Here is a 13,608-nt window from a genome sequence, read left to right as displayed (position 1 = left end):
AAGAAGATGTTGAGCCAGACACTGAGTACATGGTGCTGAAAGACAGCCCATGTCATGGCCCCAAGGCAGTGGCAGTGGAAGCCCAGGTTCCCCAGGGCGCTGAGCCAAGGGCCTTTTTTCTCCCTACCAGGGCCGGGAGCTGTTCATGACTGACAGGGAGCGGCTGGCAGAGGTGCGGCAGCATGAGCTGCAGCGGCAGGAGCTACTGATGCAGAAGAAGTTGGCGATGGAGTCCAACAAGATCCTCCAGGAGCAGCAGGAGATGGAGCGGCAGTGAGTGGACCTGCCCAGGACACTGCTCCCCACCCTCCCAGCCCACCACAACGCTGCCGCCCCACCCTGCTTCCTACCTCCTGCATCCTGCACCTGCTTCATTTCCTCCCACTGAGGCCTGTCCTGAAACTAAACGGGTTCAGGGGCAGGTCAGCATATCCATTCCCCTGCCTCCAGACCACCTGGCTCCTCCTCTCCCAGCCAAGAAGAGCCTCTGGTTTAAAAATCAAACCAAAAGTTGCTGTTGAGTCGATTCCAACTCATGGTGACCTCATGTGTGTCAGAGTAGAACTGTGCTGCATAGGGTTTTCAATGGCTGACTCTTTGGAAGTAGATCACCAGGTCTTTCTTCCAAGGTCCCTTTACATGTACTCAAACCTCCAACCTTTCCATTGGCATCTGTGCGCATTAGGCATTTGCACTACCTGGTGTTTTTATTTTTAGGGAGTCTGGGAATAAGAAAAATGAGGATTCTACTAACAGTAGCTAACATTGTGTTGAGTACTGACCACATGGCTGGCCTTGATTAGGGCCTTGTTTGGGTTACTTAATTTAATTCCCACAGTAATCCTGGGAGGTAGATGGTAGTAACCCCATTTTGCAGATAAGAAGACTAAGATTCAGAGAGGTTAAGCCAAATAGTACGAAGTCACACATGGCTGAGCTGGAATTCACACCCAAAAAGTGTGGCTAAAGAGCTTGGCACTCTGCATAGGGCCAACAGCCTAAAGTGATAAGACCCATCCCATAGAATGGTTGAGAGATGGACTGGGAGAATAAATGGGGCAAGCAGTTTATAATTCCAAAACTGCTGTTAAAATCCAAATCAAGATACATTCTAGGAGCTTAATAAGTATTCGGAGGAAGAAGGAAAGAATCTTCCCATCTCCTCCATCACAAAATTGCCTGCAAAACAACACCTGTGGTATCACTGTCCACAGGCCTGGCCTTGGTTAGCAGCCCCTGCTTTGTCCTTGGGTCTGGGTCCCTCCCCTGGGAGGACCCCCACTATTGTCAGTCACTTTATGTAAGTATTTGGAGATGGGATGAGTGGAGCATGACCCACATGTGGACCTGCCTTCCAGTTCCTACAGCACAGAAACTCTGCTCAGCAGTGCCAGATGAAACCACACAGGTGCCCGGGGTCCAGACTTTATAGGAAAACTTCCCCAGCATCCAAGTCTGATCCAAGCGTTCCTGGAAGAAATATTAAAACTATTCTCAAATCAGGAATTAGCTACAAGGAAGGGTTAAATTTTCTTGCAGAGACTGAAACATGCCAATCTGCATTTTTGTTTCAGAAGGAAAAAGGAAATTGCCCAGAAGGCAGCAGAGGAAAATGAGAGATACCGGAAGGAGATGGAACAGTAAGTGCCCTCAACTCCAACTTTGTGTACACACGTGTGTAGACATGAATGTGCTCACAGGAATGTGTCCAGCTGGAGACCACCTCCAGGCCCAGTTTCCCTGCCCTCTTGTCCCCTGGTGTATCTGCCTTTATTTGTAGCCATCTCATAATCCTAGTAAATTCCACCAGATTAGGGTCACAAGAACCTGTTGTTGTTAGTTGCCGTGGAATCGACCCCAACTTATGGCAACTTTATGTATAACAGAGTGAAATGTTGCCCAGTCCTGTGCCATCTTCATGATCATTGAACTAAAACCTAGTGTTGTTTAATTGCGAGGGTGGTGTTTGCACTCAGTTTAAAATACAAGCTCCAGACTCTTAGTTTTATTCACTGCTGTATCCCCAGCAGCTAGAACCATGAGGCCTCTCCCCAAGCGTGTTGAGGCTCCCCAGTAGGCAGAATGTGGATCTGTGAAAGTTCTGACATTAGTCACAGGCAGAGAATCTCGTTTCAGGATTGTGGAGGATGAAGAGAAGTTTAAGAAGCAGTGGGAAGAAGACTGGGGCTCAAAGGAACAACTCCTGTTGCCCAAAACCGTCACCGCCGAGGTGCACCCAATACCCCTTCACAAGCCAAAGTGTATGTACCATGTGCTGGGGGTGGGGCGCTCTTCTGGGGCCTCAAGAGGGGTGGCAAGGCCTTGACAGAGAGGCTGGTCTCCCTCCACTCCCCGTCACCTTCCCAGGTGGATAGTTCATGGCTCTCTGGGCTGCATTTCTTTCATGGAGGACAGCCATATGTCAGGGCCTGTTTCCCAGGCATCAGGGGTAGGAGGCCATCCATCTGCCCTCCTTGTCCTGGAGGTCTGCTCCACACTCCCCGGCTGCCAGTCTCTCCCCCACAACACAATCTCAGGCAGGCAGTCCCTCCCAGTGCTCTTGGCTCCTGAAGAGGGAATGGAAACAAGACAAAGATGTTACTAAAAAGGAAAATTATAGGTCAGTTTCTCTCATGAGCATAGATACAAAAATCCTCTACAAAATATTAGCAAATTGAATCCAACACTGTATAAAAAGAATTAGACATCATGACCAAGTGGGATTTTTTCCAGGTATGCAAGACTGGTTCAGCATTCGAAAATCAATTAATGTAATCCATCACATCAACAGTCTAAAGAGGAAAAATTGTATGGCTATATCAATAGATGGAGAAAAAGCATTTGACAAAGTCCAACACCCACTCATGATAAAAATTCTTAGCAAACTAGGAATAGAAGGGAACATCCTCAACTTGATAAAGAACATCTATTAAAAAAAAAAAAAGAAAACCTACAGCAAACATCATACTTAATGGTGAGAGACTAGATGCTTTCCCCCCAAGACTGGAAACAAGACAAGGATGTCCCCTCTCATCCCTCCTACTCAATATCATACTGGAAGTCCTAGTAAATGCAATAAGATAAGAAAAGGAAATAAAACGTATTCAGATTGGAAAGGAAGATAAAGGGAATGGAGAGTTGTGGCAAAAGTAGAACTGGGTTTCAGGATTACAGTCTTCCTGCTTTGTTCTGAATTGGGGCTGGGGTGAAGCCAGCAGCAAGAAAGATGGGAAAGGATTCATGTTAGAAAGGTCTCTGTTGGTCCAAGGTCGATGGACAACTGTGGGACTGTGGGAGAAGCTTACATGAAGTGTCTCTACCACCTAGATGCCTATTCAGACCTTTGTCATGCCACTCCAAGGATAGAGACAGAGAGAGGACTATAGGAGCCTTCCTAGCCATGACAGTCCAGTGGCTGCACTATTCTTGGGCCCTCAGCTCCCTTTGCCCTCACCATCTCCTCTTTCCATTTGTCCTGTGTCATCACCTCCAGTTTCAGCCCAGGCTACCACCAACTGACCCCTGTCTACCTGCTGTCAACTTCAGTTTCCAGGATGCCTCTTCAAGGGGCTGCTCACACCACCAGGGCAAAACAGGATCTAATCTTGGTACTTCTTCAGTAGTCTAGTGGTGAGAACAAAGAACAAGGCAGTGTGGGTACCATGAACTTCCGGTTGGGCCTTTACCCCACTTTAAAGATGTTATGATTTATAATTGACATGAGACATGCTCTCCTCCAGCTGATTTTGCTCAGCTGACCTGGGAACCTCCAGTTATGGGGTGAATCTGGACCCAAGAACCAAAGGTCCCCATCTCTGCTATGTGGTAGCCATTTGGGATCCTATGATGGGATCTGGACAGCTCCATTACCAACTTTGCATGAAACCCAAGCCCTAGAGGTAAGTCAGTTTGCCAACATAGGTCATTTAGAACAAGGAAGAGGTGCAGGGCATCTGGATAGTTCCGTTTTACCTCTCCCTGGTGCAATGTAGACAGCTGCTAGCACATTTCTTCTTGGCAGTGGGGCACAGCATCATCTCATGGTCCTCTTGGAAGGACAAAGCGTGCTCTCATCCACCTCCCCAGTGACATTCAGGATTAGTTGAGGATGTGGCCAGAGATAAATTCCGGATGAATAATCCGTGTTTTAGAGAGGCGGCTAATTTGCTCTCACAAGTGAAATAGGAGCTTCAGAAGGAAAGAAATCGATTTTAATTTCTTCTCATGAAAGTAATCCTAGGCAATTTAGTACCTTCCTAAAAAATGGGCCTCAGTAAACACACCCTGTCAGGAACTATGGAAAATAAAAACCCTTTCACTACCTAGCTATTCATTTAGTGTTTTTAAACCAAATCAAGCTTTTTGTACAAAAGGCACAAGGACTTTTTTCCTTTGCTCAAGATAAATGTTTTCTGAGGCAGCCCTCCAAAAAGCACAGAAAAGCACAGGACTGATGACTGGAGTCGGCTGGCCTGAGCTGGGGCAGCTGCCGAGCTATCCATCTCCATAGGCACCAACAATTTAATTTTAATTTGGAGATAAGTCAGGAATGCAGCAAGCCCTGGACCCAGCTCTGTTCTGCATCTCTTCCTATTCCCAAGAGTCTGGAATGGCCTTGGCTGTGTTGGGCACCAGGACCAGGCCCTCGCCAGACCCATCTCTTCCACCACACATCAACTCTGGGACCTGGTTAGCCAACACGCTATACCTGACTCAGATCTCTGTGCCTGTGAGAGATGGGCCCTGAATTTCCTAACAAACAGGAAACAGTGTGAAGCATCTGTTGTCTGGAAAATGATGCTGAGCCTTTCTGTCAGGCTTTCTCCACCTGCCCCGGGGTCTCATTGCTTCTGCCCACTTACCTGTGGCTAACCAGCGGGAACCCCAACATGGCGCAGAGTTGTTAAGGCCTTGGGAAACCCTGTCACAAAGCTCCCCCCTACACCTGCCACCTTTCTTTAGCTAAGAAAACAGGAGGTGTGGGGAATCTTTATAAGGATCCCAGAGCTAGAAGGGGCCTTGAGCAATGAAGAGGTTTAAACAAGAAATGTCTGGCCTTTTCCCATTAGACCTCATCAGTTATCTCATTTCCCACCATGGACTCCATGATGGGGAGGTTTTTCCTACCAAGCAATCATTAAGTAATCATTTGTTTCCTTATTGATTTATTAAGTAGTTCTTGTTAGCAAGAGGGCATCTGTGTTCCAGTGTTAAGTAAACATAATTTGAGCCAAAAGCAAAGGAACTTAACATACAGCCTTTTCCTAGGTCAGTGGACAAGCTCTTCTAAGTTTTTGGAATATTAAAAAACAGCTCACAAGCAGGCTTGTACACTATCTCCAGGGTCCAAAGAGCCCAGAGCCCAGATCAGAAGCCACTAGAATGAATAGTTTGCTACTCAGTCTATGTTATGTCAAAATTCATGTCTTCCTAACCATATGTACCCCATTTACCCCTTTGGAATCTCCCCGCCTTCTCAGGATCCCCAGCCTTCATCTGCTGCCCACACAGCTCAGTTCCCCCAGGGACCTAGATCACTAAGGCAAAGGTGGTAAGAAGAGGCCAGGAGGATCTGTTCTCCCATTGCAAGTCCTTGGTTTCCTATGTCGCATACTCAGATATTCCCACCCTCCGCACCATACCTCCCAGCTTTCAACTCACTGCCCTGGAAAATGGTTCTCATGCTGTTATTAGCCCATTTGACAGATAAACTGAGGCCGCCAAAATTCAAAGCACTGCATGGACCATCCCAGGACAAAAAACCTTCACTCTGGGTTCCTGAGCCCTGTTCCTGCCACTGACATCACAGCTTCCCTGGAGGAAGCTGACCAAAAGCTAGCCTGGGCCACAGGTCCCAGGCTCCTGGAAAACACCTGTGGCCTCTCAGTCTCCCGAGTCCCTCTCAGTTCACCAGTTTCCCTCCTCTTTTCCTGGGTAGATAATCAGGGAGTGGAGTCCGAGCTCAAGCCTGCAGATGACCTGGATGGAGGCACGGAGGAGCAGGGAGAGCAGGTTTGCAGCCCCCGCTTCGCTCCCCAGCTTTGCTGCTCTGCTTCCCCTGCCTGCCTCCTCCTGACACCAATGCAGATGCCCAGCTGTGGGCCATCACGTGATGGGGACCACTGGAGTCTGAGAAGCTCCTTTGAGCCCCAGCTGGGCACAGGACTCATGGCCAGGCTGATAAATAACCCGGTGCACACGGGTACAACTAAACCACTGGCTCAATTATTTAAATACTGCCCAAGCCCAAGCCCCTCCTTTGCTGCTCTGGCCTCCCCCCGCAGGCCTCCCTAGGCCCCCAGCAACTAACGGAATAGTGCCCTGCACAGTAGAGGGCCTTCAGAATCCTGTCCTAGCTCAGGCTGGTCAAGGGTGGGTGATTATTTTAAGCCATCACCCCTGGCCCCCGGAATGTTCAGGTTTGAGGTATTACTCCCTCATGCCTGAGGGAAGAAAGGGGGGTTGTACCCTGGTGGTCTGGCCTGGAGGGAGATACTTTTTTCGAGGAGCAGATCCCCTGCCCACTCCTGCCTGAGCCGTCCTTCCCAGGGCTGCCCCTGACCCCTACCTTCTCTTTCAATGTTGAAAGTGGAGGTCTTGCCCTGCACTATGAGACAAGACAGTTTTGTTCTGTTTGACAGCAGTTCTAGGCAGAGACCTAGGCTCGCTTTTGTTTCGAGTCATTTCTTGGACTGCAGGACCAGACATTGGCTAGGAGAGGCCTCGTTCTCTTTCAGTTGGGCTTTGTGCTTGGAGACTATGTCTGTGATTTGAAAACACTTCCACAAGGGGCTTTCTCTTTGATTTTCTGGCACTGGCTTCTGAAGCCAGTGTCCTGGGCAGAAGCAGTTGAGAGTGGCCCAGGACCTGGGAATTGGGGCCTTTCTCAGGTGGTCTTGGGTCTGCTTTGCAACCCAGGTGAGGCCAGGTAAGTGGAGAGCCAGACAGAGGGTACAGTTTTGCTGTTCGATCTCCTTTTTGTCTCACAAAGCCACACGTTCCTTGGGGGACCCGACACTTGGCTGCTGCTCATGGATGCTGTGGCTGAGCTGAGCCAGGTCTCATCACTTTGTTCTCTGTGTTCTTGTAGCCTTTGGGTGGTTTTATCGTTACGATGGCAAATTCCCGACCATCCGGAAGGTAGGACAGATCTGGGTGCTGTGCTGATTTGCTGCTGAGTTTGCTGTGGCTTTTGGTCTTTTCCAAACTTTTTTTTTTCCCTTGTCAACTTTTCCTGTCAACAGTGTGACCCATCATGTTCACGTGGAGGGCTAACCCCATCTGCGCCTCTCCCTCAGGTGGACGTAGAATGGCAGGGTGTTGTGACAGAAGCAGCTTGGGGTGAGGCCTACCCAGGTACCACCAGGCACTGCTGCGTGTCAGCACCAGCCTGATGGGCAGGGGCATGGCAGGGAGCTTCAGCTCTGTTCCTGGGTCTGCCAAGGTCCAAAGGCTGGGGCCAGACAGTGAAATGTTGGGGAGGGGGTGGTTGTACACAGTGCAAATTAGGGAGACTACGCCAGACACAGACTGTTGCTGAGGCGAAAGATTGCTGCCTGGAGTTGGTACAAAGAGAGCCACACCAATCGCAGCTCTGTGTTAGAAATATCTCTGCATGTGCCCAGTGTGATGCATTTTTCCAGTCTCTGGGGCCTTTCATTCTCTCTCAAAATTTTATCACAGTATCTCCAGGCCCCATAAAACCCTCTTGCCTTTTGTCTTTCTAAATCACTTTGGCATTTGGTTATGAAAACACTGTGGTTAATCTATGGATTAGACATTTGAGATGCCTCAGTATTTGGAATTCAGGCATCAGCATAAATCTGACTGAGCTAATTTCGTGTCATCACTTAACTGGCTCCTTCTGGCAAGATGTCCATCCCCAGAAACCAGAGCACTGACAACTGGGTGACCTCAATGATATGTAACTTCTTCCTGCCTGTAAAATGGGAATAGTTAATATGCTGGGAAAATCTAGCCCTTTCCTTCAACACATTACTGATAAGATAATAGACAGCAATGTTATTCCTGACAGAGGTCTTTACCTAGCTAGGAGCACAGATCATAATTTGTATGGCACTGAATAAACTTAGAACAAGGAACCTCAGAGGATTCCTTCCTACACTGTCATTGTCTCAGGAAGGACTTGGTTTCCTAAGAGTGTTCTTTGCATTTTACAACCTGACTAAGGTGCCCCAGCGGCACAGTGGTTTAGAGCTATGGCTGCTAACCAAAAGGTCAGCAGATGGGATTCACCAGCCACTCCTTGGAAACCCTATGGGGAAGCTCTACTCTGTCCTATAGGGTCGCTATGAGTCGGAATAGACTCGACAGCAATGGGTTTGGTTTTGGGGTTTAAGTGGCTTAGAGGGGGCAGTGGTGGTTCCCAGGTCAAATTATCCCCTTCCTTGCGGGGGGCCTGGGCTCCATTCTCAGCCGATGTACCTCATGCGCAGCTACCATCTGTCTGTCAGTGGAGGCTTGTGTGTTGCTATGATGCTGAACAGGTTTCAGCAGAGCTTCTAAACTAAGACAAGACTAGGAAGAATGACCTGGTGGTCTATTTCTGAAAATCAGCCAGTGAAAACCGTATGAATCACAACAGTCCGATCTGCAGCCAATCATGGCCATAGTCCAGACTGGGCAGTATTTTTTTTCTGTTGTGCATGGGGTCACCCTTGGTTGGGGGCCAACTCAACAGCAGCTAATAACAACATCATGTGGCTTAGGATGTCTCACTGGGTTATATTTTTAATTTTTCTTTATATACTGTCGCTACTAGAATTTAACTAGAGGACAACACACACATATAGGATTTTACCTGAATTTTTTTTTAAAAGGAGATATAGGCAAATGCTTTTCCAGGCACTAATGACTATACAGAAACCCTGGTAGCATAGTGGTTAAGAGCTGTGGCTGCTAACCAGAAGGTCAGCAGTTCGAATCTACCAGGAGCTCCTTGGAAACCCTATGGGGCAGTTCTATTCTGTCCTATAGGGTGGCTATGAGTAGGAATCGACTCAACAGCAGTGGGTTTGATTTTTTTTTTTAATGACTATGCAAATATAAAAGAACTAGAGTCTCCTCTCCACCCCCAACTCATTAGAAACCAAGTTGCTTGAAAATTATTGGTGAAGAGACAGGGCTGGCTTTCCCCTATTCATTAGTTCAGTCATTCCAGAAACAGCTGGCATTTTTGTTTTTCATTTTTATTTCCAAAAGAGAGAAAAATTACTTTTGGTAAAAGCAAGAGAACAACCACCCCATCTGCCTCACCACTCAGCCTGGACCAAAAGAAATAATTGCCATGAATTTAACTGACAGACTTATGTCCCTTATATGGCTCTGAAAATCCATCATCATTTTCTCTAGAGCCATGTGAGATAGAGCAGACCTAATGCTTTGCCTCCCAGCAGCAGGAAATACAAGTGGACGTCCCTGGCCAGTAACATCAATATACAAAATCCCTCTTATTTGAAAAAGATAAATGTGAAATGTCTTCTATTCCTACACTAGCAGTGAGTCCATCTGGGGCTCAACCACAGGCCTATGGCCTCACAAAGTCTACGCCAGAGCCTAAAGGATCATGGTTCTTCCTACACCCTTTCACCAAGACGGCTTGAGTAAATCACACAGGAGCCCACAGTCTGGTGGGGGAGGCAGATTCACACACAACTAACTAACCTGATTGGAGGGCTAGTATGAGATCAGCATACAATGCTCTGAGGAAACATGCCCTTCTGCATCTATAAGCAGATTCTACTCCCTTGGGGATAAGCCAGAATCTCTGTACTATGTGCCTGCCCTACCCAGGAGCTCTGGCTCCAGAATTACAGCACTGCTGTTTTTTTAAACCAACAGAATGACCATTCTGCTCATGGTGGTCCCTGTGGGGGGCCATGCCCTTATTCTAGCAAACTGCCAGTAGACAGAATGTTTCTGGCTCCTCTTGGGGAATTGCTGTCTGAACCTAAAACGTGATGGCAGGTATTCATCTATTGACTGAGCCAAGAGTCAAGTGAACAGGGTAGGCAAGGAACCAGACAGGACTCTGAAGCAATGAGAGCCATTTTCTAAAGTGGTTCATAGACTGCTCTGGGGAATGGGTCTCTGAGGTGGACATTGCCTGTGCACGGACTGAGGTGAGGGTTGTCTTTAGGAGGGGAGGCAGGGCGTGTCAGTCAGAGGTCCATAAAGACCTCTCAAGCCTCTTTAGCTATAGATGAAAGTTGTGTGTCCATCACTGGTAAAGTCAGTGTCTCATTTCTGACCTTGGATGCCGAAGTGGCTCAGGACATCTGAGAGCCATCCCATGAAGGCTTGTTGGGGATGGGGATGAACTCAGTGACCAGGTGGGTTTCCTTCTTCACTCAGAAATTTTTTGCGTTGCCTCTTTCTGCTGCCCCATCACTCGAGTGCTAGCTGTCCTCCATGTTGTTTGTGACGGGGGCTGATACCCACTTCTACGGTCCTCCCCACTGCCCAGCTCACCACCTCATTAGGACACAGTAGAAAAAGTATAGGACCTGGCAGACTCAGGTCTAAAGACTGGCACCACTTACTCGATATCTTTAATCAGGCAAGTGACTTCACCTCTCTGAGCCTCAGCTTCCCCATCAAGATATTGGGGATAATAATACGTGGTTAAGAGCTAAGACTGCTAACCAAAATGTTGGTAGTTCAAATCCACCAGGTGCTCCTTGGAAACCCTATGGGCAGCTCTACTCTGTCCTATAGGGTCACTATGCATTGGAATAGATTTGACGGCAACGGGTTTGATTTCTTTTTGGTTTTAAGAGATAATCACTGTATATCCGTTGGCACATAGGCAGTCTATAAATCTCCATTTTCTTCATTCCTCACCCCCTGGCCTCCCTGCAGCTCCATGGGAAAGAAGCAGCCAGGAAATAAGGCTTTATGGATCCAATTCCAGCACAAAGTATAAGGAGTTTTATTTGCCCTTTATCTCCCTCCTCAAGTCCTCTCAAACCCCTGTGTAAAAATCCTCTGACAACCTGTGCGAAGCAGCTAGGTTGTTGTCCTGCCCCGCCCAGCTCCTGGTCCAGTGGTTTCTGGCTAATCCTCAATTCAGGTGCCTAGTTCAAAGGCAGTGGTAGGTTTAGACACCCCAGGATGAAATGGTCTGGAGCTTAAGCATTGGAGGCAAAATCTTAATGTCCCTGGCTCTGGGCTCCCAGGTTTGAGGCTGGCTCCCACATCCTCTAGTTCAGGACAGGATCTCTGCAGTGGAGGTTTACCAGCTCTACTTGTAAATCAGCTGGAATCTCCCTGGATGCATCTCTGGTGTCTGAACATTAGACATCTTTCTCCCCAGATGATGGAGCATGCGTGTGCCCAGATACTAGGAAACGGATAACAATGCCTCATATGTTATACAGCACTTTGCAGTTTACAAAGCTCTTTCATATATGTTATTTCATTTGCTCTGGATGGCAAGTCTGTGAGGGAGGTATGTTCCCCATTTTGGGGATGAGGTGAATCAGGCCCAGAGAGGTTAAGATACTTAGCCACGTTCACACGGCTAGTTTGTGAACTAGTAAGCCAGTTCTTCTGACTGGCAAAGATACTGTGTCTCCTATCTACAATGGGCAGCAGCAGCCTGCCTGCCCTACACCTGAGGTCGGATGCCCAGTGGGATGGGGCAGAGCTGGGGGAGAGGCTTACCGAGGAGTGGTTGGTTGCTCGGTGCTTTCTGAAGACTGAATGCCCTATTTGCCGTGCTGTGCCAGTGTCAACACTACCATGTAACGCTTGTCATATAAACAATGCCACATCTGATCAGAAAGGAAAAGATAAGAAGAAAGCCAAGTATGACAGCATGCAGGAATTGAGAAAGAATAAGAAGGAACTGGAGTTTGAGCAAAAGCTTTACAAGGAGAAAGAGGAAATGCTGGAAAAGGAAAAGCAGCTGAAGATCAATCGGCTGGCTCAAGAGGTATGTGTCCTTCTCCTAGGTCAGGCAAGCATCCCTGGGACACAGTCTGGGAGTCCCCTCCATGGTCCCAGGGAACCAGCTATGGTTGTTTTCCCCAAATGGAGTCAAAGGCTAGAGCGAGCCCTGTTCCCCCTACCCCCTCAGCCTCAGTCTGGAAAATGAGACCATCCTGCCTGCCTGGGATCATCTGAGACTAGCCCCTTCCTTAGGGTGTATGTTTAGGATTGAATCTAGCTTCCTTGCTCAGGTATGGGTCTGAGACTAACCCCTCTGCCTACATTGTAGGTCTGAAGTTAACCTTCCACCTTCCTGTCTGTAAGTCTGAGTCAGTCTGGACCCCTATCTAGAGTTTGAGTCCGAGGCCAGGTCTCCCCAGCCTGTCTTGGCTCTGAGGGTCTGAGGCTAACCCTTTTGTGTAGGTGGTGGTCTGAGATTAGACCCATACTCACTCAGGCTATGTGTCTGCGGCTGCTCCCCTCAATATAGGGTGTACCTGAGGCTAGAACTCTTCAACCTAGGAATGTTTCTAAGGCTGCCCCTACCCAAGATACGTCAAAAGCAATCTTGCAACATTGACTAATTCCTATTTCCTGGGTGAGTTGGTGACCTTAACTTCCTAGCTGTTGGAGATATTGCTTCTGCTCCCCTTTAATGTTTCCATGAATCAGAATGCCAAGCTGATTAGATTACACAGCCAGCGAAGTCCTGGAAAATGTGAAGTGCATTAAGGCTGGCATTAAGGACAAATTAGCTTCAAAATTAAAAATAAAATTGAGCTTGTGCTTCTGAGGACAAGGTAGCCTGCAGCAGAAAAAAAAAAAAAGTGACATTAAACTCTTGGAATGTGCTAGGAGCCTATAAAAGGACCGTTCTTGGAGAATCAGTGTTGATGGGGATCTTGGGCAACTAATCCTATGCAATACATGAGCCCCTTCTCTGATTTTGCCTACAAGTACCATTCAGTCAGCCTGTCACCAGCACTCCACCTCCTTGTTCCTGCCTCCTCTGTGGTCAGATGGCACAAGCCCAGGTCTTTTTCTAGAGACCTGACACACCTACTGGTATCCTGGTGTTTTTAAGAGAAGCTGCTTCTGTGCCATTGCTGCCCATGTGTGATTGAAGTGTATCCTTTGTTCTCTTCCTTTTGCGTCGGTCCTGGGTCCCAGGTTTCTGAGACAGAACGGGAAGACCTCGAGGAATCAGAAAAGATTCAGTATTGGGTGGAAAGGCTCTGTCAGACGCGCCTTGAGCAGATTTCCTCTGCTGATAATGAAATTCCAGAGGTAACAGAGCTCTTCTTTCCACAATAACCCTCATACTGCCCCCAGAATGACCGCCCTGGGGACAGCGGGAAGCAAGACGGCACTGGAAGGTTCTCCAGCTGCACCCAGTGTCCATTCCACCTTCCAGGGCCCACCCCTGCCAGCCTACTCCCCCCTCCTCTCTTAGGGAGGGAGACATGTATTTCTGGGCTTATCTCCAGAGTGACTATAAGTTCCAGCTCATGTGAGATGGTCCCAGTTAGGCCTTTGTCTTAGCATAATTTTTAAGAGCATCCCTTTCACCGTCAAGTGTGTACCAGTTTAGACCATAAGTTATATGATCACCTTACTTATTACCCACATATGCTATAACTTGGGACTGGGCTCAGC

General features: G+C 48.0%; 1 protein-coding gene across 3 annotated transcripts in view; it reads left to right on the top strand.

Annotated features, from left to right (window-relative positions):
- The window catches only part of USH1C (USH1 protein network component harmonin), a 59,115-nt gene that overhangs the window by 21,551 nt on the left and 23,956 nt on the right, over positions 1-13,608 (top strand). For 2 of the 3 annotated variants that reach the window (XM_049890585.1, XM_049890584.1), the window contains 4 exons: positions 131-273; positions 1,575-1,640; positions 2,137-2,261; positions 5,939-6,012. In XM_049890585.1, the coding sequence (XP_049746542.1) occupies positions 131-273; positions 1,575-1,640; positions 2,137-2,261; positions 5,939-6,012 (408 nt within the window). Of the gene's footprint in view, positions 1-130; positions 274-1,574; positions 1,641-2,136; positions 2,262-5,938; positions 6,013-7,090; positions 7,141-11,803; positions 13,201-13,608 lie in introns of those variants that run through there. The other variant, XM_049890586.1, reaches the window with a different exon arrangement.

This window comes from Elephas maximus, chromosome 7 (genome assembly GCF_024166365.1).
Source record: "Elephas maximus indicus isolate mEleMax1 chromosome 7, mEleMax1 primary haplotype, whole genome shotgun sequence".
Taxonomy (NCBI): Eukaryota; Metazoa; Chordata; class Mammalia; order Proboscidea; family Elephantidae; genus Elephas; species Elephas maximus.
This window is presented reverse-complemented; position numbering and strand designations above follow the sequence as displayed.